General features: G+C 48.9%; 1 protein-coding gene across 3 annotated transcripts in view; it reads left to right on the top strand.

Moving 5' to 3' along the window:
• FCHO2 (FCH and mu domain containing endocytic adaptor 2) overlaps positions 1-26,721 on the top strand; it is a 458,555-nt gene that overhangs the window by 143,609 nt on the left and 288,225 nt on the right. For all 3 annotated transcript variants that reach the window (XM_030193298.1, XM_030193297.1, XM_030193296.1), the window contains exons 9-10: positions 2,307-2,351; positions 10,094-10,166. In XM_030193298.1, coding sequence (XP_030049158.1) covers positions 2,307-2,351; positions 10,094-10,166 — 118 coding nt within the window. The remainder of the gene's footprint in view (positions 1-2,306; positions 2,352-10,093; positions 10,167-26,721) is intronic.

Here is a 26,721-nt window from a genome sequence, read left to right as displayed (position 1 = left end):
TTGTAAGTTGACAGCATCTCCTCACTTCGTTTGTTCTTCTTGCCTTCTTCGTGAAGTGTTTGCTCCAATTCATTTTTGCTATTTTTCTGCCGAGGCTTGCTCCTCTGGGTACCTCCTCCAGTAGGCCTGCCAAAGCTCCAGGTATGTTTTTTTTTTCTACTTTACTTTATCTCCCACAAATAATTCCTATCTAGCCATTTCATACATGTGCATTCCCTAAGCTGTACTGGGGGTGGATCTTCTTATATCCAATATTTTAAGATCTCTTTGGGGGCATGTTTATAAAGTGGCAGTACCTGTACCACTGCATTGCCACGCACCAAATCAGGCCTACCACTGGGCATGCTCAGGAGCCTGGCGGTAGTTTCAGCTTCTGGTACGTGGCAACTAGGGTGTGCCCAGAAGTAATGGACAGCGCCGTGCAGTAATTGCACTGCCAGGTTACCGCCAAAGCCCCTACCACCTTCTAAATAGGAGGCGTAAGGACTCCCCCAGGAAATGACTGCTCAGGAAGTGTTAAACTTTACCACACGACCATTTCCTTCTTTAAAACAAAAAAAAGCCTTTTACCTGTGGCAGTAAAAGGGGGTCTCAGCGTGTGGCAAACCCGAGTGCTGATGCCACTGCAGGGGGTCCTTTTATCGCCACTTGGTAAAAGGACTTCTTTGCAAAAAGCAATGCTATTTTGACAAAGCATTTCTCAGAACAGCTACATTCTAATTCTGCTTCTATATTAAGGTTTTTATATATTCTGAAGTGAAAAGTTACATGATATTTCTTTTGTTAAATTGTCACAATGTATACAAAAGGCCTTAGGCTTGCATAATGTTTTTTTTAAAGACACTTTTGTCATACGTGCATTATCAGTGGACAAAATACTGATTTAATAGAGAAATATCATCATTGTGTCAGAAATCCATGAAAGTCTCCTTGAGAAACTAGTGGTATTTACTTATATATTTGCTTTTATGAATATTTATTGTCGTGGATTTTATTTTTTATTTCTGTACTGTTGTTGTGAAGTTATCATCTTGAAATATTACTTTCAAATGTTTCCAGCAGAATTGTTAGAAATAATACAGCTATCCTTTTTTGTATTGTTTCTTATGCTTTAATGTGTTTTATTGTTTTGAGGTAGTGCTAAATCCTTATAGTTGGCATTTTTAGAAAAATCATTTTGGTAAATTAGTAGTAAAATCATCACTGAGATTTCTTGTACACCTGATAAAATTGCTGCCTGGCTATCTTCTAATGGGTTGAAACTTAATGGTTCTAAGACTATCACTGTTCTTTTTTTCTTCTAATCCATCTTCTGTGCTTTCTGTTTCACCTACCATCTTAGGTGAGCAAATTACCCTTGCCAAGTCTGTTAAAATCTTAGGGGTCATCTCGATTAGTCAGTTATCCTTCTCTTTTCAGGTTTCACTAAAGCAAATCCGATCAGTTTGCCCTTTCTTTGACAGGCCTTCTCTTTGGTTGCTTATTCATTCTTTAGTGCTCTCCTGTCTAGATTATTGCAACTCTGTTCTCTCTGGCACCCCACAATGCCAGCTGCACTATCTTCAGGTTATTCAGAACAGTGCTCTTAAACTTATTTATGGGGCTAAGAAATTTGACCGATATCCTACTTTCTTGTTGAGCACTGGCAACCTGTCCATTTCCGTTTACCATCTCTATATAACCAGCTGTTAACTATGTCCTTTCATGTTCTTCATTCAGGTTCTCCGTCTTTTCTGCATAGCTTTCCCTCTCCTTACCAGCTGACATACCCTGTACGTTCAGCCAATCAGCATTTTCTTGTTCCTTCTTTTCATCAGATTTGCTCAGCTTCATGCCTCTCTTCCTGCTTTAGTATTCTGGTCCCTTCCCTGGGGAACTCTTTACCTTTATACTTTTGTTCTGAATTGTCTTGTTTGAAATGTAAAGCCCTACTGAAAGCTTACTATTTCCATTGTGCTTTTCCTTTTTCCTAAGCTTGCCTTTTTTTTTTCCTTCATTCAGTTTCCATTTGGACTTGCAGTAGCCTCTTCACTTTGTCTCACTAGGGTCTTGTCTTTTGCACTTCCTCCATTCCTTTTGGTAATTTAGTCATGTGTTCCCCATCTCTTATAATTATTTATTTGTAACCTAGCCTCCTTACATATCTTTCCTAACCACTTTCCATATTTTTACTCTTTGTAAACCACTTAGATGGTTCCAGTATTTGTGATATACTAAATAAAGATGAAATGCTGAAAATCATTGTGTAAAGTATTTTGTATTAAAACCATGAAATGGAATAATTAAATTCTTATTCTTTTACTAAGGACTGATTGAATTTGAAGAATGTGACCCAGCCACTGCAGTAGAAGGTAAGTTTTTGAAAGGAAGCGTTTATGATTAGTAGCCCAGAAAAAGATCAGCTTTTGTAGTATTGAATTATTGTTTTTCAAATGCATGATTCAGATATAATGAGAAGCAGTTCTGAGTGTTTGTGATTCAGCAAAACTTTGTTATTATAGTCTCTGCACCTAAAAATAAGTTCTGTAGTGATGTGAAAAAGTCTCTTCCCCCCCCCCCCCCCCCCCACCATTTCTCCAGTAATTATTGCAATGGTTTATAAACTGTGTTGTGTTTACTGAGGTTCCCTTTACCTAATATTATATTAGAGAGAGAGAGAGAGCGAGATCTCATTTTTCACGTCTCTGTGTTCCCACGGTATCTTACTCTCTATTTTGTCCACTCAGACTGTTTGTTTAATATTATTTCTAGCTTGCGTAACTCAAGTACTAGGTGGGGTTCAACAAGCATAAGCAATATTCATTTTGTCCTACCTAGACCAGTCCAGAATGTAGAGGTTATTCCTATCTGCCAGTAAATGGAGACGGAGGCCAAAGAGCTGCAAGCTCAGATTATAAAAGGCACCATGTAGCATCAGTGCGTCAGCATTCTCTGATTCCAGCAGATGGTGTCAATGTATTCTGTGCAGCTGTGGACTAGAATGATAGGTTGCTCCTGGGCCCAGTTGAAGAACTGGTCACCAGTTGATCTGAGGTGGACAAAAAGAATACAGGATTCTGCACCTTCGGGAATATCTAGAGGAGACCAGGCTCCTCCCCTGTTATTAGCCATCTGGAGATCCTCTCAGGTACTTTCTTGGCTATAAGGATAATTGCTCAGTCAGAGTGTGCTTTGAGACTGGGATTATATGCAGGTACTGGGATTCATAGCTGCAACTCTGGGTTTGGTACCATGGGCTTGTGCTCAGCCTGTGCAGCCATTTCTTCTGAGTCAGTGGTTCCCTCAAATTCAGATTTTTGAAGTTCACCTAGCTTGGTTGACAAGAGTTAGAGTTTCCATGCTTTGGTGGTTGAGCACCCAGAATATGACAAGGGAATGCTTCTGGAGACTTCAGGTTGGTTAGTAATCGCCTCCTCAGCTGGAGAGCTCATGGTCTGTAACAGGTAGCTCAGGGTCGCAAGCTGAAAGTCGAGGCAACTTGCTCCATCAATTGATTAGAAACTTGAGTATCAGGAGAGCACTGGCGGCTTTTCTGTTCTCAGCCAATGTGAAGGCCAGTTGCTTCCTTCTCTCTGTTTACTAAGATCATGAAAGGAAGGGGTACAAAACAACTAGAGGATTATCTGGACAAATTTGATAGCTTTCACTCATCTCAGTCAGGATTCTGTAAAGAATGTAGCATGGAGACAATTGGATCTATCCTTTGCTTTTGATCTGGTGGATCAAGATCTCTTATTACAGATCTTAAATGAGATTGGAATCACAGGCGTGGTCTGGTACTGTTCCCTGGTCGGTGACTCCTAATGTGGAACCTTGCATTATGTAACTATAATTCGGGTTACTCTTTCCCACATGCATCACTTTGCACTTGCTGACATTAAATGGCATTGGCCATTTGAATGCCCAGTCTCCCAGCCTCGTAAGGTCCTCTTGTAATTTTTCACAATCCTCCTGCGACTCAACAACTGAATAACTTTGTTTCATCAGCAAATTGAATTACCTCACTAGTTATCCCATCTCTAGATCTTTGTTCATTGAGAATACTGACCATTTAACCCTACTCTCTGTTTTCTATCTTTTAACCAGTTTTTAATTCACAAAAGAACACTACCTCCTATCCCATGACTCTCCAATTTCCTCTGGAGTTTTTCATGAGGTACTTTGTCAAACGCCTTTTGAAAATCCAGATACACAATATCAACTGGCTCACCTTTGTCCACATGTTGGTTCACCCTTTCAAAGAAATGTAATAGATTGGTGAGGCAAGTTTTCCCTTCACTAAATCCATGGTGGCTTTGTCTCATTAATCCATTCTTTTGAATATGCGCTGTAATTTTGTTCTTTATAATAGTCTCTACCATTTTGCCCATCACCAACGTCAGGCTCACTGGTCTGTAATTTCCCGGATCACGTCTGGAATCTTTTTAAAAAATTTGTGTTACATTGGCCACCCTGCAATCATCCGGAACCATGCTTGATTTTAAAGTTAAATCACATATTACTTACAATAGTTCCACAAGTTAATTTTTCAATTCTATCAGTACTCTGGAATGAATATGTCCAGGCGATTTGCTACTCTTCAGTTTGTGAAATTGCGCTATTACATCTTCCACGTTTATAGAGATTTCATTCAGTTTCTCTGACTCGTCAGCTTTGAATACTATTTCTGGCACCGGTTTCTCTCCCAGATCTTTCTCGGTGAAGACCAAAGCAAAGAATTAATTTAATCTCTCCGCTATGGCTTTGTATTCCTTGAGTGCCCCTTTTACTCCTTGGTCATCTAGCGGTCCAGTTGATTCTTTTGCCGACTTTTTGCTTTTAATATACCTAAAAAATAGTTTTGCTATGTGTTTTTGCCTCCAGTGCAATCTTTTTTCTGGTCTGCATTTCCTTGTCTTGTGTCTGTGTTCCTTTTTAGTGGCTGCTTGGCAGCTTTCAGTCCTGACTCTCACCTGTCTGTGTTTCTGTCTTAGAGGCTGCCTGGCAGCTTTTAGTCCTGACTCTGTTGTGTGTTTCCTGTTGGTATCCAGTTCCTGCCCTGTCCTGTAAGTCCTGCCGGCTGCCTGCACCCAGGGGCTCAACTCCTGGGGAACGGCGGTCAAGGGCAGGTGAAGTCTAGCTGTTCCTGCTCTACCTGTCTCAGCTTGTTTGCCTCTGCTGAAACTCCAGTCTGGGGTTCCAGTCCTGTTCTGCCTTGCCTCTGGTTTGGGAATGGTTTTGCCTGCCACTGCCGCTCCACGGCAGTGGTCCGAGGGCTCACAAACCCTGTGCTTCCGTGAGAAGAATGACAGCAGCGTCTCTACGCAGACTAGGAGTGCATGTGTTCCCTTATGTCGACTGGCTGGTGAACAGCACCTCGAAGGAAGGTGCTCTGGAGTCCATGTGAATGACTGTTCAGGTGCTGGAGCTACTGGGGTTCATTATAAATTATCCCACCAAGTCCCATCTCACCCCAGTCCAAAACTTGGAATTTATTGGAGCACTGTTGAACACTCAGACAGCTCGAACTTATCTCCCCGAGGCAAGGGCGGACAACCTTCTGTCCCTGGTGTCCATGGTTTGAGCGTCTCGGCAGGTCACGGCTCGGCAGATGTTGAGGCTTCTGGGTCACATGGCCTCCATTGTTCATGTAACGCCCATGGCACGTCTACATATGAGATAGCTCAAAGGATTCTAGCTTCCCAGTGGTTTCAAGCTGTGGGGGATCTAGAGGATGTAATCCAACTGTCCACCGACTTTCGGAATTCTCTTCAGTGGTGGATGATTCGATGCAATTTGACTTTGGCGCGACCATTCCAAGTTCCTCAGCCACAAAAACTGCTGACAACGGATGCATCTCTCCTGGGGTGGGGAGCTCATGTAGATGGGCTCCACACTCAGGGAGACTGGTCCTTTCAGGAAAAAGGTGTGCAGATCAACTTCCTGGAATTAAGAGTGATCTGGAACGCTTTAAAGGCTTTCAGAGATCGACTGTCCAACCAAATCATTTTGATTCAGACAGACAATTAGGTTGCCATGTATTACACCAACAAGCAGGGGGGCACCGGATCTCGCCGTCTGTGTCAGGAAGCCGTCCAGATGTGGCTTTGGACACGCCGTCACAGCATGTTTCTCCAAGCCACTTATCTGGCAGGCGTAAACAACAGTCTGGCCGACAGGTTGAGCAGGATTATGCAACCTCACGAGTGGTCACTGGACATGGGTGTAGTCCGCAAGATCTTCCGAGCGTGGGGCACCCCCTTTGCTGGATCTTTTTGCCACTCAGATCAATCACAAGGTCCCTCATTTCTGTTCCAGGCTTCAGGCCCACGACAGACTAGTGTCAGATGCCTTTCTCCTTTATTGGGGGACAGGCCTTATGTATGCGTATCCTCCCAGACCTCTAGTGGGGAAGACTTTGCTGAAACTCAAGCAAGACTGCGGAATCATGATCCTGATTGCACCCTTCTGGCCGCGTCAGATTTGGTTCCCTCTTCTGGAGTTGTCCTCTGAGGAACCGTGGAGATTGGAATGTTTTCCAACCCTCTTCACCCAGAACGAGGGTTCGCTTCTACATCCCAACCTCCAGTCTCTGGCTCTCACGGCCTGGATGTTGAGAGCTTAGAATTCGCCTCCTTGGGTCTTTCAGAGGGTGTCTCCCGAGTCTTGCTTGCTTCCAGAAAAGATTCCACGAAGAAGTGTTACTCTTTCAAATGGAGGAGGTTTGCTGTCTGGTGTGACAGCAAGGCCCTAGATCCTCTTTCTTGTCCTACACATACCCTGCTTGAATACCTTCTACACTTATCAGAGTCTGGTCTCAAGACCAACTCTGTAAGAGTTCACCTTAGTGCTATTAGTGCTTTTCATCGTCGTGTAGAGAGTAAGCCTATATCTGGACAGCCTTTCATTGCTCGCTTTATGAAGTTTGCTTTTGTCAAAGCCCTCTTTCAAATCTCCACCAGTGTCATGGGATCTCAACGTCATTCTCACTCAGCTGATGAAAGCTCCTTTTGAGCCACTGAATACTTGCCATCTGAAATACTTGACCTGGAAGGCCATTTTCTTGGTGGCTGTTACTTCAGCTCATAGGGTCAGTGAGCTTCAGGCCTTGGTAGTACATGTACCTTATATCAGATTTCATCAGAACAGAGTAGTCCTCCACTGTGCAGAATCCTGTGCAGAAGGAATGGATCCTCAGAAGCTTAGCCGAGATTGGGAGGCGGGGCTGGTGTTTGGGTGGTGGGGCTAGTTCTGGGCAAGACTTCTATGGTCTGTGTCCTGAAAATGGCAGATGCAAATCAAGGTTAAGTATACACAAGAAGTAGCACATATGAGTTTATCTTTTTGGGCAGACTAGATGGACCGTGCTGGTCTTTTTCTGCCGTCATCTACTATGTTACTATATGTTACTTGCACCCTAAGTTCCTGCCAAAGGTGGTGTTGGAGTGTTACAAAGCAGCTGGGTTAACAAATAGAATACTTGAGAGCATAGGGGCCCTTTTACTAAGCCTTATCTGTGCGCTCCCAACGTGCGCCAATTTTGAGTTACTGCCCAGCTACCACATGGCCCTCACAGTAATTTTATTTTTGATGTGCACTGGAACATATTTTTATTTTCTGGCGTGCTGGTGGTAATCAGCATTTTACTTGCGTAGACCATTACCGCCCGGTTACCGCTTGAGACCTTATTGCTAGATCAGTGGCTGGTGGTAAGGTCTCAGACCCAAAATGGGCGCGCGTCAAATTTTCATTTTGCCACACGTCCATTTTTGGCAAAAATTTAAAAAAGGTATTTTTTACAGGTGCACTGAAAAATGATTCTACGTGTGCCAAAAACGCGCATCTACAGTACCACAGGCCATTTTTCAGCATGCCTTTGTAAAAGGGCCCCATAAAGAGGTATCGAAGAGCGATGTAATATTACTTCTCTAGAGTTCTCTTGTGATATCCTACGCAGAGTACTGTGTTCAGGTTTAGTCTTCCTCTATTAAATTTCATTGACAAGTTGGAGGCATTTCAAAATAGGCCACACATATACCATTTTGGTAGCCCTGCAATTTAATTGACTACAGAGAGGCTGAAAAAGTTAGATGAACTCTCTAGAAGAAAGAAGAACTATGATATAAACAGTCATATCAGGTTTTAATAAAATACCCAGAAAGAAGCATTCTCTGAGGACAAGCAGAACCCCTAAATCTTCACATATAGATTAAGGGGGTCTTTTACTAAGGTACGCTAGTCACTGACAGAGCCTGTTTTGGGAAGCACTACCCCAGCAGCTTTTCTAGAAGCCTTTGAGTAGGCTAACCGGCTCTTTTTCCATTTTACTATTGTTTTTAGGCCCCTTGTACCCTTCCCTAATTAGCATATACCAGCCATCCACAATTTGGGAGGATAAAAGAAACCAAGGCTACGTGTATATGAGAAAGTATAATTTTTTATTTGTTTACCAAGTACAGATACAATTTATAGTTTCTCATGAGAGATCAGTACAGTTACCTAAAGAGAGATTCACTGTCTGCATCTCTGAAGTACTGTTCTGATTCTGCTGCTTATATCGTTTGTTTCAGACAATGATTTACATGGCTTTTTCTGCAAATCATCCTTCTCATAGATTATTATCTGGTTCTCACCATCTGCTTTCCTAAACCTGTTTAAACCACATTCTCCCTTTTTGTTTACACTAGTTTCTTTCCCAAGCCTGCTTGCCAGTAAGGGTATCATAATAGATCATAAATTCCAGAGTCCTGCAGTCTCATCAATCTCTGGCCTTTTGACCCATTCCATAGTGCATGACTGTGCTCATAATTCTACACTATGCTGCTTTTTGTTATTGTAAACTGTTTTGATTTGTTAGTTAGTGAATGGCGGTATATCAAAAATAGCATACTAGATCAGACCAACGGTTCAGCTAGCCAAGTATCCTGCATCCAACAGTGGCCAATTTAGATCACAAGTACTTGACAGAATCCTAAATAGTAGCAAGATTCATGCTACTGATCAAGGGACAAGCAATGGCTTTCCTCCATGTCTTTCTCAGTAGCAGACTATGGACTTTTCTTCCAGGAACTTGCCCAAACCTTTTTTAATACTAACTACTGATACCACATCCTCTGGCAGTGAGTTCCAGAGCTTAATTATTTGTTGAGTGAAAAAATATTTCCTCCTATTTGTTTTAAAAGTAGTACCATGTAACTTCCTTGAGTGTCCCCTAATATCTGTACTTTTTGAAATAGTAAAAAATTGATTTATGTTTACCCATCTTATACCACTCAGTATTTTGTAGACCTCTATCATATCCCCTCTCAGCCATTTCTTTTCCAAGCTGAAGAGTCCTGACCTCTTAAGCCACTCTCCCTTGGGAGAAGGTCAACAAGCTTCAGCATCTAGTACGCAGGAGGAAGGAGTGTGAAAAATACATGGTCCTTGAAATCTATGATATTTTCAATATGACATTGAGAACCTCCTCAATGAGAATTGTTCTCTGCAGACTCACTTGGTTGTGGGCCTCAGGCCTCAAGCCAGACGTGCAGGAGAAGTTTGCTGAAAAGCCATGCTGTGAAGTGGAATTATGTTATCTTTTTAGCTGCAGAAAATCTGAATAATGTTATAATAGGTCCCGTGGATATAAACTACTATTTTCTATACATAAATGGCTTTTAAAATTGTCCCCAAAATTTACACCTCAAAGCACTTAAAATGAATTGGTAGTACCATGGTTAAATTGGTGAGGTGTGTTTTATTACAATACCTTAGAGAAACCTTTTTGAAAAAGGCCAAGAGGAATCTTCACCTGGATATACTTTGGAAGTAGGGCCACAGTATTTTAAACTGCAGTTTTTCTTTTTCATATACCCCTTATGATTGTCATTCTTTTGTGATTTCATTATTTTGTTAAAATCTTTTTGATTAATTGCATAGAAAATGGTTAACTAATGATCTTTAGTGATAGATAAAATGACACCACTGTCGAGTTCAGCAAAGAAAAAGAAGAGGAATGGTTAACATTGATATAAACAATTGTTTTTTTCTGTAGAGAACGCTCTTCTCTCAATGTAGATACAAACCAAAATAATTCTTTAATAAAGAAGAAAACCTTAACATTTCATTACAGGTATCAAACCACGGAAAAGAAAAACTTTTGGATTACCAGTAATAAGTAAGAAAGAAAAAGACCCAGAATCTGTGTAAGTATTAATGCTACCACTGAAAACAAAAAGGAGAAACCAACCCTTATGTAATCAAAACCACAAAACAAGAAAGAAATAGGGGTGGTGGACCCTTGGCATTGCCAACTTAAAAGAAAAAAAAGTGCCAAAACGAAAAAAAATGTGGAAATAACCAAGAGGCTTGTGATGATGAATAATGAACTTGACACGGATCTGTGTTTCGGCAATCACACACATATATATACACACATTTGTTTTTAGAGTTTATATATATATATATATATATATATATATATATATATATATATATAGTGAAAGATCCGTCCCTCCTCCAGGGGTTTTCAGGATCCCGTCTCTTCCTTTGGAGACTCCGGCTGTGGGCCAAGCTTCATGCCCGGCCCCATAACCCACTGTAATCCACAGGACACGACTCGGGTAACCAGTGCTTTTTTTGTGCCGGTACGCGCCGGTACGGCGTACCGGCACCTTTTTTCCCTAGGGTTCCTGACTTGCGTTCCTGCCGCCCGTCGAGATCCAGCGCCCCTGCCCCAGCTGCCCGCCCTCTTTGCTTCCCGACAGCCCTGCTTTCCGATCCAAACCTCCCCCCCCCGCGACGCGTTTCAATCTTTTATTTATTTTTTTTACTTGCAGTCACAGCGCCGGCGTTGTTGAGAGGACCAGGCTCGCCTCCTCATGCTTTCCTTCCCTTCGCTGTTCCGATTCACTGCCTCTCAGTGTCCCGCCTTCGCGGAAACAGGAAACACGTCACAGGAAGGCGGGACACTGAGAGGCAGCGAATCGGAACAGCGAAGGGAAGGAAAGCATGAGGAGGCGAGCCTGGTCCTCTCAACAACGCCGGCGCTGTGACTGCAAGTAAAAAAAATAAATAAAAGATTGAAACGCGTCGCGGGGGGGGGGGGGGGGGGGTTTGGACCGGAAAGCAGGGCTGTCGGGAAGCAAAGAGGGCGGGCAGCTGGGGCAGGGGTGCTGGATCTTGACGTCGGGTGGGGAGAAGGTCTGATGTGGGGGTTGGATGAATGGCAGACCCTGGGGATGGGAGAACAGGGCACATGCTGGGCGCTAGGGGTTGAGGAGAGAGAAGGGTATTTTGCTGGGGCTGGGAGAAGGGAGCTGATTTAGGGAGAAGAGTCTGACTCTGTGGCTGGGAGAAAAAGGGACCAAGGACAGACGCTGAGGTTTGGGGCTGAGGGTCTGATGCTGGGGCTGGAGAATAAGGGGAGGGCAGGGAAGAGAAAATTGCTGGACATGAAGGAGAGGGGAGGGGAGAGAGGATAATCAGTGGACATGGATGGCAGGGGAGGACAGGGGGCAGAGAAGAATGGGTCGCGGATGGCAGGGGAGGACGGAGCAGAGAAGAATGGCTGGTCACAGATGGCAGGGGAGGACAGGGGGCAGAGAAGAATGGGTCGCGGATGGCAGGGGAGGACGGAGCAGAGAAGAATGGCTGGTCACGGATGGCAGGGGAGGACGGAGCACAGAAGAATGGCTGGTCACGGATGGCAGGGGAGGACGGAGCACAGAAGAATGGTTGGTCACGGATGGCAGGGGAGGACAGGGGGCAGAGAAGAATAGCTGGTCACGGATGGCAGGGGAGGACGGAGCACAGAAGAATGGCTGGTCACGGATGGCAGGGGAGGACAGGGGGCAGAGAAGAATGGGTCGCGGATGGCAGGGGAGGATGGAGCAGAGAAGAATGGCTGGTCACAGATGGCAGGGGAGGACAGGGGGCAGAGAAGAATGGCTGGTCACGGATGGCAGGGGAGGACGGAGCACAGAAGAATGGCTGGTCACGGATGGCAGAGGAGGACAGGGGGCACAGAAGAATGGCTGGTCACGGATGGCGGGAGGACAGGGGGTAGAGAAGAATGGCTGGTCATGGATGGCAGGGGAGGACAGGGGACAGAGGAGAATGGCTGGTCATGGATGGCAGGGGAGGACAGGGGACAGAGGAGAATCGCTGGACATGGGAGGGGAGAGCAGGGGAGAGAGGAGACATGCTGGACATGGATGGAGGGGAGAGCAGGGGAGAGAGGAGAATTGCTGGACATGGATGGATGGAGGGGTTGGCAGGGAGAGAGGAGAAATGCACTTGGATGGAGGAGAGGGGAGAGAGAATTATTTCTTTATATGGATACAGGGGAGGGAAGAGAGAGGAGAAATGCTGGACATGGATGGAGCAGAGGAAAGAAAAAAAAGAAGATGCACATGGATGGAGATGAGGGAAAGGAAAGAGAGGAGAAAAACTGCACTTGGATGGAGAAAATAGGCAAAAGCTGGATCCATGTTGTACCTCCTCCAGTCAATTCCACAGAGGAGGATCCAGCTTTTACTTATGGATGTAGGGCAAGAAATGAAGAAGAGGAAAGGAAAGAAATAAATGGAAAGGAAGCTCTAGAAATGGAGTTAAGAGAACAGATAGAGAGCAGCAGAATCAGAGGCTGGGACCAATATGGATAGAAAAACAAAGTCACCAGACAACAAAGGTAGAAAAAATCATTTTATTTTCATTTTAGTGTTTACATCTGTTGTCTTATTTTGCACTGGGTATATTGGAGCTGTAGCAGCTTACAGAAATTATTTATAATGAAAAAAATCATGTTATTTTTTTCTCCTATACTAGTATATTTTCAATGATGTCTGTTTATATGCGCCATGGCTGCTATAAGGGGTGTGGCCAATGTGGGTGTGGCTATCATAGGGGTGGAGCCATATGTGGTGACCCCGCCCACAATGAGTACCGGCACCTTTTTTTCTACAAAAAAAGCACTGCGGGTAACTAATAATTTCAAAAGAAAAACCAGCAAGTTTTTATTTCCTTGGTGCTCACAGTCCAGCAGTTCAAAATAAAACAGGGACAAAAACACAGCCCCCACTGTTTTTCCTCTTCAATGGAATCAGCACAGCAGGGCAGAAAGAAACATAAACCCCACTGCTTCCAGAACTCAGTTCGTTCCCCTTAACCAGTCCTACAGCTTAACGCTTCCCCCCACTGGGGGAGCATCTGCAGGCTACAGCTCAAAAAAGGCAAAACCACTGCTACACGTCTTCCCCAGGTGCAATGGCAAACAGTTCCAAAAAAACATCGTCCTTTCTCTTTGAGTAGTCCACACAAGAAAAAACAATAATCCCTCCCAAAACAACACACTTTTCACTCTAAGTAGTTCAGCAGCACACAGTTCAAAACAGCTTGAAGTCTCTGGGGAGATACAAGGGTCCTACCCTTTCTGGGTCACACTTTCACTATCACTGACTCTCCTCCCGCATGACCCTTTTCTTCCCCCTTTCAGACCAGCTGCTATACCAAGAAGTCACCTGCTTCCTCAGCTTTTTCCCCAATGATTGAGCCCATGCTACTATGTCCATGGGTTCCTCCAGGCTTTCCCCCTTCTCTCTCTCTCCAGCCTCTTGCCACTCCATGGGTTCCTCGTCCCACCCTTTTCTCAGCTGTTCCTCCTCCTCCTCCTCCTGATTAACCCCAGGGGACACCTGCCTTGCCTTGTCATGGTTCTCCCCTGGAGGCTGCTGGGGAGGATAGTTTCTAAACCATGGTTTTCCCTGGGGCTGATGGGTATTGTAGTTATTTTCCAGCCTCCATTTTTCAGTGGGAAGAAACCCTTTTCTTTTCTCCCTCTGCGGAAGTAACATAGTAGATGACGGCAGAAAAAGACCAGCACGGTCCATCTAGTCTGCCCAAAAAGATAAACTCATATGTGCAAGTAGCACAGGCAAGGCTCTGTTCTGTCTCCCTTTCCTCTGGACCCTCTTCACTTCTTCTTCTTCCACTTCCATTTTATCCACCCCCTTGTTGTCCTCTTCACACAATATATATATAATACACCAAGAGAGAGAACTCAAATATAAAATGATTGTCATAAGTTGCACAAAAAATACAAATTTTAATAAATACAACATAACATATATAATATTAAGAAAGTAGAATAATAAAATCAATTCCACAAATACTGAAACTTGTTGGTTCAAACAATAGTATATACATATATCATGGCTGCCACAGAACAATATAATAAAACCCATAGGATATACAAAATTGCAAAGGATACAACACTCAAATAAATCAATTTGGACATAGTTACCAGATAGAAAAATACAGAAATAAAAATGGATAGAGAATGATATTATATGTAAAAGAAAAATAGGAACTTTCTTGATCATACTATTGAAGCTACCTAATTTAACGTTAAAATCTATAGAAGAATAATCCATAGAATGCTATATCAATATGAAATGTGATGGTGACTGTATTGTATCTTCTCATTATATTTAAGTGCTTTTTTAACCAAGGGCTGAATCGATCCTTCTCTATTAGTGATAAATTTACATACTTTTGATACAGCATTCTATGGATTATCATTCTACTAGAAAAAAGGCCCGTTTCTGAACACAATGAAACGGGCGCTAGCAAGGTTTTCCTCGGAGTGTGTATGTTTGAGAGAGTGTGTGTGAGAGTGACTGTGTGAGAGAGAGAGAGTGAATGTGCGTGTGTGTGTGTGTGACAGAGAGAGAGAGTGAGACTGGGTGCGAGTGTGTCTGTGAGAGAGTGTGTGTGTGAGAATGAGAGTGTGTGCCATGGGCCCCCCTCCCTCCAAGTTTCAGGGTCGTCCCCCCCCCTCCGAGTTCCAGGGTCATCCCCTCCCTCCCTCCCTCCGACTTTCAGGGTCGTCCCCTCCCTCCTTCCGAGTTCCTGGGTCGTCCCCCCCTCCCTCCGAGTTCAAGGGTCGTCCCCCTCCCTTCCCTCCAAGTTCCAGGGTCGTCCCCCTCCCTCCCTCTGTGTTCCAGGGTGGCTCCCCCTCCCTCCCTCCGAGTTTCAGGGTGGCTCCCCTCCCTCCAAGTTGCAGGGTCGCCCCCCCTCCCTCCCTCTGAGTTCCAGGTTCGTCCCGCTCCCTCCCTTCCTCCCTCCTAGTTTCAGGGTCCCCCTCCCTTCCTCCCTCCCAGTTCTATGGTCGTCGTCCCTTCCTCCCTCCCTCCCAGTTCCAGCCGCACTCGCTCCAAGTTTTAAAAATCTTCTTCACAGGAAAGCAGCGTTTAAAGACGTGCAGCCTCGGTCCTTCTCTCTGTGTTAGCTCTGGTTCCGCCCTCATTGCGGAAAGAGGAAATGAGGGCGGGACCAGTGCTAACAGAGAGAGAAGGGCCGAGCCTGCACGCCTGGTGGCGGCGACTTGGGGGGAGCGTGTCGTTGCAGCAAGGGCGGCAGGGGCGGTGCCTTGTGCGGTTGGTCAGTGCTGTGGCTGACGTTCCTGGAACTACATGACGTTCAGTAGCCTTACAGCAGAGCAGCGCACAAATGCCTCAGCCAGACAGACACGCAGTCAGCTTCATAACGTTGGAGGTGCGTTTTATTAGATAGGATAGATTTTAATGTTAAATTGGGTAGTTTCAGTATTATGAGCGAGAAAGTCTCCTCCTTTTTCCTGTTTTATATATCTATATCTCTGTTTTCCTATTTTATATCTATATCTATCTCTGTCTCTATATCTATATTTATCTATAGAGACACACACACACACACACATACGTTTGTATAGTTTATATATATACTAGTGGAACCAAGCCTGTTTCCTCAACAATGAAACGGGCCCTAGGAAGGCTGTCTAGTCATTTTTTTTCTCTTTCCCCTGTCCTCCCATCCATGTCCAGCTATTCTTCCCTTCCCTCCCATCCCATCCCCTCCCCTCCATGTCCAGCGATTCTCCTCTTCCCTGCCCTCCCATCCGTGCACCGCGATTCCCTCTCCTCTCTTCCCATCGATTCTCCTGTGCTCTGCTCTGCCCTCCCCTCCCTGCCCTCGATGTCCTGCAATTCTGTTCTTCTTTGTACTTGAACATTCTCTGGCTGGCTGGCTGGCTTTGTTCCGTTCGTAACATCCCCTGACGTGAGCTCGCCTCCAGCGTTGCCTTCCCTCTCACTGTTCCGCCCTCCTCTGACGTCATTACATTTTGACGCGAGGGCAGGACAGTGAGAGTGAAGGGAACGCTGGAGTCTGGCTGACGTCAGGAGATGTTACAAACCCAGCCAGCCAGCCAGCCATGGAACGTTGGAGGTATAAATTATTATATAGGATATTTTTTATGGTTGTAGATGTTGAGACTCCTGCCGCAGGCATGGTGGCTGAAACATGGACCACTGTTAAGTCCATTCATCATCACAAGCCTCTGGGGAAGAGTTGTGGATTGATTAATAAATTATTTACACATTTTCTTTGTTTTGGCACTTTTTTTAGTTGGGAAAGGGTCCATGCCAACTTCTTGTTTTGCTTTAAGTATTAATGCTAGAAATAAAAGAAAAAGGTAACGTATATTTACTTTTGTGTTCAGTCATAAGGTATCATCTTAGAACTTCATAAAATAACATGATAGCAAGTATTTACACCATCCAGTGCAAGCATAGCTGCATTATTTAGCATTGAGCAGTTATCACATTTTGTAGATGCTAGTACTATGGCAAGTTTAAATTTTATAAATCAAGTTTTACTTTAAAAATGCATTCTCCTATGCTGTGCATCATTTAGAAGTGTACTTAACAATATCTATAACAGTAGGGTTATCTAATTACATAAGTGTATTCTCACCAGAGTAAAGAAAAAACTTAGCTGGAAAGGTAAACGTTATTTTTTTTTTTAGGAAAAGGCCTCGAGAAGCCCCCAGCTTTATTTTTTGAAAGCGGGGGACTGGACTTCTTCATCATTGGCCTTAAAAAATCTCTGGCTTTCTAACTTATCTTTCTTGCCATCTTTATATAGGGAATCTTATAGATTACTTAGCTTAACATAGTAACATAGTAGATGACGGCAGAAAAAGACCTGCATGATCCATCCAGTCTGCCCAACAAGATAAACTCACATGTGCCATTTTTGTGTATACCTTACCTTGATTTGTACCTGTCTTTCTCCGAGGACAAGCAGGCTGCTTGTTCTCACTGATGGGTTGACGTCCTCGGCAGCCCCCTCCATCGGAAAGTTTACTAGCAAAGGCCTTTGCTAGTCCTCGCGCGCCCATGCGCACTGCGCATGCGCAGCCGTCTTCCCGCCCGAAACCGGCTCGAGCCGGCCAGTCTTCTTTCAGTCCGCGCTCGGTACGGTCGTGTTACGCCGTTCGTGCCCCAGAGAGTCGACCTCGCGCGTCCTTTTCGACGTGTTTTTCGGTATTTTCTTCTAAAAAAGTTTGGGAAGCGCTCCGGAAGTGTTCCGGAAGACCCTGTCGGGTTTTCTGCCCTTCCCGTATTTTTCAAGTTTTGCCCCGTAAGTTTTCTTTCGTTGTCGGGGTAGGCCTAGTTTGGCCTCGGTCGAGATTTTTCTCCCTCTAAATTTGGTGCTTCAATTTTCGCCATTTCGGCTTTTGATTTCGCCGGCGTGATTTTTCCGCCCATGACATCGAAGCCTTCCAGCGGCTTCAAGAAGTGCACCCAGTGCGCCCGGGTAATCTCGCTCACTGATAGGCACTCTGCATGTCTTCAGTGTCTAGGGGCCCAGCACCGCCCTCAGAACTGCAGTCTGTGTTCCCTGTTACAAAGGCGGACTCAGGTAGCGAGATTAGCCCAGTGGAACGTTTTGTTCTCGGGCTCTTCGTCGGCATCGGCACCGGAGGCATCGAGTGCATCGACGTCGTCAGCGTCCGGACCATCTCCCTTGGCTGCCGCTCCATCGACTGCATCGAGGCATCGGACCTCTGCATCGGCGCCGAGGCATCGGGCGACTGCATCGACGTCGGTGGTACCGAGACTTCGTCTGCTGATGTCGTCGGACGGAGGTGCATCGTCAGGAGTGCAGGTGAAGGCTGTCCATTCCCCTGCTGGTGGCGGTGAGCCTTCGGGTGGGTCTCCTCCTACCCTGAGGGCTCCTGCGGTACAGCCCCCCCGGGATCGACCCTCTTCGGTCTCGGCCCCGAGGAAGCGACGGATGGATTCTACGTCCTCCTCGTCGGTGCCGGGGAGTTCCGGTGACATGCTTCGGAAGAAGTCGAAGAAGCATCGACACCGGTCTCCTCCCCGTGTCGGCACCGAGAGCTCTGGGTCGCCGAGGGATTCGGCACCCAGTAGACATCGGCACCGAGAGGACCGCTCACCCTCTGTTCAGGAGGTGTCGATGCGCTCCACTCTGGACAGCCCGGAACAGCCTCCTCGCCCGGAACAGGTTCTGACGTCGACGCCTGCATCGACCTCTCAGCCTTTTTCTGCAGCCACTCTGAACGAGAGCCTCCGGGCCGTTCTCCCAGAGATTCTGGGAGAGCTGTTGCGCCCTACCCCTCCGGTACCGGCGGTGCTTGCGCCTCCGGTACCGTCGAGCGCGGCGCCGGCTGGCCCATCGCCCAGGTTGAGGTCCCCGACGTCGGTACCGCGTGCGGTGCCGACCGCGGCCACCTCCCAGGAGGGCTCCCCGACTACATCGGCGGAGGGAGCTTCGCCGATGCGGGCGAGGGAGTCTACCTCTCGACGCCCCCACCGTGGACGGGGTTCCACCGAGTCGAGCAGGGCGAGGTTGCAGACACAGGTCCGTGAACTTGTGTCTGACACCGAGGGTGAGGCCTCGTGGGAGGAAGAGGAAGATCCCAGATATTTCTCTGACGAGGAGTCTGAGGGTCTTCCGTCTGATCCCACTCCCTCTCCTGAGAGACAGCTTTCTCCTCCCGAGAGTCTGTCTTTTGCCTCCTTTGTCCGGGAGATGTCTACGGCCATCCCCTTCCCGGTGGTTGTGGAGGACGAGCCCAGGGCTGAAATGTTTGAGCTCCTGGACTATCCTTCTCCACCTAAGGAAGCGTCCACTGTTCCCTTGCACCATGTCCTGAAAAAGACATTGCTTGCGAACTGGACCAAGCCATTAACTAATCCCCACATTCCCAAGAAGATCAAGTCCCAGTACCGGATCCATGGGGACCCAGAGCTGATGCGCACTCAGTTGCCTCATGACTCTGGAGTTGTGGATTTGGCCCTAAAGAAGGCTAAGAGTTCTAGGGAACATGCTTCGGCGCCCCCGGGCAAGGACGCTAGAACCTTAGACTCCTTTGGGAGGAAGGCCTACCATTCCTCTATGCTCGTGTCCAAGATCCAGTCTTACCAGCTCTACACGAGCATACACATGCGGAACAATGTGCGGCAGTTGGCGGGCTTGGTTGATGCTCTTCCCCCTGAGCAAGCCAAGCCTTTTCAGGAGGTGGTCAGGCAGCTGAAGGCGTGCAGAAAATTCCTGGCCAGAGGAGTTTATGACACTTTTGATGTTGCGTCCAGGGCCGCTGCTCAAGGTGTGGTGATGCGCAGGCTCTCATGGCTGCGTGCCGCCGACCTGGAGAATAGAATCCAGCAGCGGATTGCGGACTCGCCTTGCCGTGCGGACAATATTTTTGGTGAAAAAGTCGAACAGGTGGTAGAGTCTCTCCACCAGCGGGACACCGCATTCGACAAATTCGCCCGCCGGCAGCCTTCAGCTTCTACCTCTACAGGTAGACGATTTTTCGGGGGAAGGAAGACTGTTCCCTACTCTTCTGGCAAGCGTAGGTACAATCCTCCTTCCCGACAGCCTGCGGCCCAGGCTAAGCCCCAGCGCGCTCGCTCTCGTCAGCAGCGTGCGCCTCAGCAAGGCCCCGCGGCTCCCCAGCAAAAGCAAGGGGCGAGCTTTTGACTGGCTCCAGCAGAGCATAGCCGACATCCAAGTGTCCGTGCCGGGCGACCTGCCAGTCGGAGGGAGGTTGAAAGTTTTTCACCAAAGGTGGCCTCTCATAACCTCCGATCAGTGGGTTCTGCAAATAGTCCGGCAGGGGTACACCCTCAATTTGACCTCAAAACCTCCAAATTGTCCACCGGGAGCTCAGTCTTACAGCTTCCAGCACAAGAAGGTACTTGCAGAGGAACTCTCCGCCCTTCTCAGCGCCAATGCGGTCGAGCCCTTGCCATCCGGGCAAGAAGGGCTGGGATTCTATTCCAGGTACTTCCTTGTGGAAAAGAAAACAGGGGGGATGCGTCCCATCCTAGACCTAAGGGCCCTGAACAAATTTATCGAAAAAGAAAAGTTCAGGATGCTTTCCCTGGGCACCCTTCTCCCCATGATTCAGCAAAACGATTGGCTATGCTCTCTGGACTTGAAGGATGCCTACACACACATCCCGATACTGCCAGCTCACAGACAGTATCTGCGATTTCAGTTGGGCACACGCCACTTCCAGTACTGTGTGCTACCCTTTGGGCTCGCCTCTGCGCCCAGGGTGTTCACCAAGTGCCTAGCTGTGGTAGCAGCGGCGCTTCGCAGGCTGGGGGTGCATGTGTTCCCATATCTCGACGATTGGCTGGTGAAGAACACATCCGAGGCAGGAGCCCTGCAGTCCATGCAGATGACTATTCGCCTACTGGAGCTACTGGGGTTTGTGATCAATTATCCAAAGTCCCACCTTCTCCCAGTGCAGAGACTCGAATTCATAGGAGCTCTGCTGGATTCTCGGACGGCTCACGCCTATCTCCCAGAGACGAGAGCCAACAACTTGTTGTCCCTCGTCTCGCGGGTGCGAGCGTCCCAGCAGATCACAGCTCGGCAGATGTTGAGATTGCTGGGCCACATGGCCTCCACAGTACATGTGACTCCCATGGCCCGCCTTCACATGAGATCTGCTCAATGGACCCTAGCCTCCCAGTGGTATCAGGCCGCCGGGGGTCTAGAGGACGTGATCCACCTGTCCACGAGTTTTCTCAAATCCCTACATTGGTGGACGATTTGCTCCAATTTGACTCTGGGACGTCCCTTCCAAATTCCTCAGCCACAAAAGGTGCTGACCACGGATGCGTCCCTCCTGGGATGGGGAGCTCATGTCGATGGGCTTCACACCCAAGGAAGCTGGTCACTCCAGGAACGCGATCTACAGATCAATCTTCTGGAGTTGCGAGCGATCTGGAACGCTCTGAAGGCTTTCAGAGATCGGCTGTCCCACCAAATTATCCAAATTCAGACAGACAACCAGGTTGCCATGTACTACGTCAACAAGCGGGGGCACCGGATCTCGCCCCCTGTGTCAGGAAGCCGTCAGCATGTGGCTCTGGGCTCGCCGGAACGGCATGGTGCTCCAAGCCACATATCTGGCAGGCGTAAACAACAGTCTGGCCGACAGGTTGAGCAGGATTATGCAACCTCACGAGTGGTCGCTCAACTCCCGAGTGGTGCGTCAGATCTTCCAAGAGTGGGGCACCCCCTTGGTGGATCTCTTTGCATCTCGAGCAAACCACAAAGTCCCTCAGTTCTGTTCCAGGCTTCAGGCCCACGGCAGACTGGCATCGGACGCCTTCCTCCTGGATTGGGGGGAGGGCCTGCTGTATGCTTATCCTCCCATCCCTCTGGTGGGGAAGACTTTGTTGAAACTCAAGCAAGACCGAGGCACCATGATTCTGATTGCTCCTTTTTGGCCGCGTCAGATCTGGTTCCCTCTTCTTCTGGAGTTATCCTCCGCAGAACCGTGGAGATTGGAGTGTTTTCCGACCCTCATCACGCAGGACGAAGGGGCTCTTCTGCATCCCAACCTCCAGTCTCTGGCTCTCACGGCCTGGATGTTGAGGGCGTAGACTTTGCCTCTTTGGGTCTGTCAGAGGGTGTCTCCCGCATCTTGCTTGCTTCCAGGAAAGACTCCACTAAGAAAAGTTACTTCTTTCATTGGAGGAGGTTTGCCGTCTGGTGTGACAGCAAGGCCCTAGATCCTCGCTCTTGTCCTACACAGACCCTGCTTGAATACCTTCTGCACTTGTCTGAGTCTGGTCTCAAGACTAACTCTGTAAGGATTCATCTTAGTGCAATCAGTGCATACCATTACCGTGTGGAAGGTAAGCCGATCTCGGGACAGCCTTTAGTTGTTCGCTTCATGAGAGGTTTGCTTTTGTCAAAGCCCCCTGTCAAGCCTCCTACAGTGTCATGGGATCTCAATGTCGTTCTCACCCAGCTGATGAAACCTCCTTTTGAGCCACTGAATTCCTGCCATCTGAAGTACTTGACCTGGAAGGTCATTTTCTTGGTGGCAGTTACTTCAGCTCGTAGAGTCAGTGAGCTTCAGGCCCTGGTAGCCCAGGCTCCTTATACCAAATTTCATCATAACAGAGTAGTCGTCCGCACTCACCCTAAGTTCCTGCCAAAGGTCGTGTCGGAGTTCCATCTGAACCAGTCAATTGTCTTGCCAACATTCTTTCCCCGTCCTCATTCCTGCCCTGCTGAACGTCAGCTGCACACATTGGACTGCAAGAGAGCATTGGCCTTCTACCTGGAGCGGACACAGCCCCACAGACAGTCCGCCCAATTGTTTGTTTCTTTTGATCCCAATAGGAGGGGAGTGGCTGTAGGGAAACGCACCATATCCAATTGGCTAGCAGATTGCATTTCCTTCACTTACGCCCAGGCGGGGCTGGCTCTTGAGGGTCATGTCACGGCTCATAATGTTAGAGCCATGGCTGCGTCGGTGGCCCACTTGAAGTCAGCCTCCATTGAAGAAATTTGCAAAGCTGCGACGTGGTCATCTGTCCACACATTCACATCTCATTACTGCCTGCAGCAGGATACCCGACGCGACAGTCGGTTCGGGCAGTCAGTTCTTCAGAACCTGTTTGGGCTTTAGGATCCAACTCCACCCCCCGAGGGCCCTGTTTGTTCTGTTTCAGGCTACACTCTCAGTTAGTTGGTAAATTTTTTAGGTCAATCTCTGTTATGTCCTCGCCGTTGCGAGGCCCAATTGACCTTGGTTGTTGTTTTGAGTGAGCCTGGGGGCTAGGGATACCCCATCAGTGAGAACAAGCAGCCTGCTTGTCCTCGGAGAAAGCGAATGCTACATACCTGTAGAAGGTATTCTCCGAGGACAGCAGGCTGATTGTTCTCACAAACCCGCCCGCCTCCCCTTTGGAGTTGAGTCTTCCCTTGAACTGTATTGTCTTGCTACATACTGGACTGGCCGGCTTGAGCCGGTTTCGGGCGGGAAGACGGCTGCGCATGCGCAGTGCGCATGGGCGCGCGAGGACTAGCAAAGGCCTTTGCTAGTAAACTTTCCGATGGAGGGGGCTGCCGAGGACGTCAACCCATCAGTGAGAACAATCAGCCTGCTGTCCTCGGAGAATACCTTCTACAGGTATGTAGCATTCGCTTTTTCAGGGCACAGACCGTATAAGTTTGCCCAGCACTATCCCCGCCCCCCAATCACCCGCCCCGCCTCCCACCACCGGCTGTGGCACAGACCGTATAAGTCTGCCCAGCACTATCCCCACCTCCCAACCACCAGCCCTGCCTCCCACCACCGGCTAAGCTTCTGGGGATTCCTTCCTTCTGAGCAGGATTCCTTTATGTTTATCCCACGCATGTTTGAATTCCGTTACTGGTTTCCTCTCCACCACCTTCCGCGGGAGGGCATTCCAAGCATCCACCACTCTCTCCGTGAAAAAAATACTTCCTGACATTTTTCTTGAGTCTGCCCCCTTCAATCTCATTTCATGTCCTCTAGTTCTACCGCCTTCCCATCTCCGGAAAAGGTTCATTTGCGGATTAATACCTTTCAAATATTTGAACGTCTGTATCATATCTTCTCCGAGGACAAGCAGGCTGCTTGTTCTCACGACTGGGTTGACGTCCACGGCAGCCCCCACCAACCGGAACAAAACTTTGCGGGCGGTCCCGCACGCAGGGCACGCCCACTGCGCATGCGCGGCTGTCTTCCCGCCCGTGCGCGACCGTTCCCGCTCAGTTCTTTCTTTTCCGCGCTGGAGAGAGCCGCATTCGTCTCTCTCTCTGTAAGCCCTGGAAACCGGATCGCGTTTCGCACAAATTTTCTTCTTTTCTTCTTTTTCCTTGTTTTCGTTTTCTATTTTTAGTTAAAAAAAAACAAACAAACGCTGAACTTTGTTTCCCTCGTCTCTTAGCAGGGACGTCACGTTGCGGCCTTGTGGCCGCGCGGTCAATTTATTTTCGAGGTGTGAATTTTACCGCCACCATCGACGACTTTGACTTCGCCGACGCGATTTTTCCGTCGATGTCCTCGAAGGTCCCGAGTGGATTTAAAAAGTGTGGTCGGTGCGGCCGGCATATCTCGCAGACCGACACTCACGCTTGGTGCCTCCAGTGCCTCGGGCCGGAGCACGATACCAAGTCGTGTACCTTGTGTCTCGGTCTCCGGAAACGGACACAAGTAGCAAGGCAAGTTCTTCGGGACCGTCTTTTTGGAACTTGCGCCGGCCCCTCGACGTCGACTTCGATGGCATCGGTATCGACGGCCGGTTCTTCGGTACCGGTATCGATGTCTACGAAATCGGCACCGATGGCATCGACCCCAGGAGTACAGGTCCCGTCGGCCCGCCGGTGACGGCAGGGGTGAGAGGCCGCGCGGGCAATCGGCCCTGGTCACTCCCTCTACCCAGGGCCCTCGGGACCGAACCCTGTCGGACCCGATCCCTCGAGGTAGAGGGGGATCTACTTCTTCCTCGTCAGTCCCACCGAGCGCCGATGACGGGCACCGCAAAAAGGCGAAGAAGCACCGTCATCGGTCGCCCCGCAAAAAGGCGAAGAAGCACCGTCATCGGTCGCCCTCGACGCATCAGGCTCCTGGCGCCAGAGATGAGTCGATGCCGAGGAAGCGGCAGCGTCGAGAGGAGAGGTCCCCCTCTGTAGTAGAGGTACCGCCACGGCACGGTGCCAGCACTTCGGTGCAGTCTCCTGGACCTGAACAGCTTCCGGCACCGACACCTCTACCGGCCCCCTCGCCTTTCCCGACAGCGGGCCTGGACGAGTGCCTCCGAGCCATCCTTCCGGGGATCCTGAAAGGGCTGATGCGCCAGACTGTGCCGGCGCCGGGGGTGCTTGCGCCCTCGGCACCGTTGATGGAGGCGCCGGCATGCTGTAGCCCGGTGCCGAGGCCCTCGACGTCGACGCCGCTTGCGGCGCCGGTCTCGACCGCCATGCAGGTAGAGTCTCCGTCGACGTCGATGGAGGGAGCTTCATCCCCGCCGGCGCGGGAGTCCACCGCTCGACGACGCCACCGAGGCCTCGGTGCCTCGATGTCGAGCCGGGCCCGGTTGAGGACTGAGCTGCAAGATCTCATGTCCGACACCGAGGAACAGGCCTCGTGGGGGGAGGAGGAGGACCCCAGATATTTCTCCTCAGAGGAGTCTGTGGGCCTTCCCTCCAACCCCACGCCTTCACCAGAGAGAAAGCTCTCGCCACCTGAGAGCCTCTCCTTTGCCTCCTTCGTCAGGGACATGTCTATATGCATTCCCTTCCCCGTGGTCTCTGTGGATGAGCCGAGGGCTGAGATGCTCGAGGTCCTCGATTATCCATCACCACTTAGAGAGTCCTCCACGGTGCCGTTGCATAATGTCCTCAAAGAGACACTGCTTCGGAACTGGTTGAGACCATTATCTAATCCCACCATCCCCAAGAAAGCAGATTCCCAATACAGAATCCACTCGGACCCAGAGTTAATGCGGCCCCAACTGCCTCATGACTCGGCGGTCGTGGACTCTGCTCTCAAGAGAGCATGGAGTTCGAGGGATACCGCTTCAGCGCCCCCGGGGCGGGAGTCTCGCACTCTGCACTCGTTTGGGAGGAAGGCCTACCAATCTTCCATGCTCGTGACCCGCATCCAGTCTTACCAGCTCTACACGAGCATCCACATGCGGAATAATGTGAAGCAACTGGCGGACCTGGTTGACAAGCTCCTGCCGGAGCAGTCCAGGCCTTTTCAGGAGGTGGTCAGGGAGCTGAAGGCGTGCAGAAAGTTCTTGTCCAGGGGTATATATGACACCTGTGACGTGGCATCTCGTGCTGCGGCCCAAGGTATAGTGATGCGCAGGCTCTCATTGCTGTATGCCTCTGACCTGGACAACCGCACCCAGCAGAGACTGGCCGACGTCCCTTGCCGGGGGGATAATATTTTTGGTGAGGTCGAGCAGCTGGTGGACCAACTGCATCAGCGGGAAACCGCCCTCGACAAGCTCTCCCACCGGGCGCCTTCAGCATCCACCTCAGCAGGTGGACGTTTTTCCCGGGCCAGGCAGGCTGCGCCATATGCCTATAACAAGCGTAGGTACACCCAGCCGGCCTGAAGGCCTCGCCAGGCACAGGGACAGTCCCAGCGCGCTCGTTCTCGTCAACAGCGTGCGCCTAAGCAGCCCCCTGCGCCTCCACAGCAAAAGCCGAGGACGGGCTTTTGACTGGATCCATGGGAACATAGCCGCCCTCAAAGTGTCCGTACCGGACGATCTGCCGGTCGGGGGGAGGTTAAAAGTTTTTCACCAAAGGTGGCCTCTCATAACCTCCGACCAGTGGGTTCTCCAAATAGTGCGGTGCGGATACGCCCTGAATTTGGCCTCCCTTCCACCAAATTGTCCTCCGGGAGCTCAATCCTTCAGCTCCCATCACAAGCAGGTACTTGCAAAGGAACTCTCCGCCCTTCTCAGCGCCAATGCGGTCGAGCCCGTACCAGCCAGGCAGGAAGGGCAGGGATTCTATTCCAGGTATTTCCTTGTGGAAAAGAAAACAGGGGGGATGCGTCCCATCCTAGACCTGAGAGGCCTGAACAAATTCCTGGTCAAAGAAAAGTTC

Source organism: Microcaecilia unicolor, chromosome 2 (assembly GCF_901765095.1).
Source record: "Microcaecilia unicolor chromosome 2, aMicUni1.1, whole genome shotgun sequence".
In the NCBI taxonomy this organism is placed as follows: Eukaryota; Metazoa; Chordata; class Amphibia; order Gymnophiona; family Siphonopidae; genus Microcaecilia; species Microcaecilia unicolor.
This window is presented reverse-complemented; position numbering and strand designations above follow the sequence as displayed.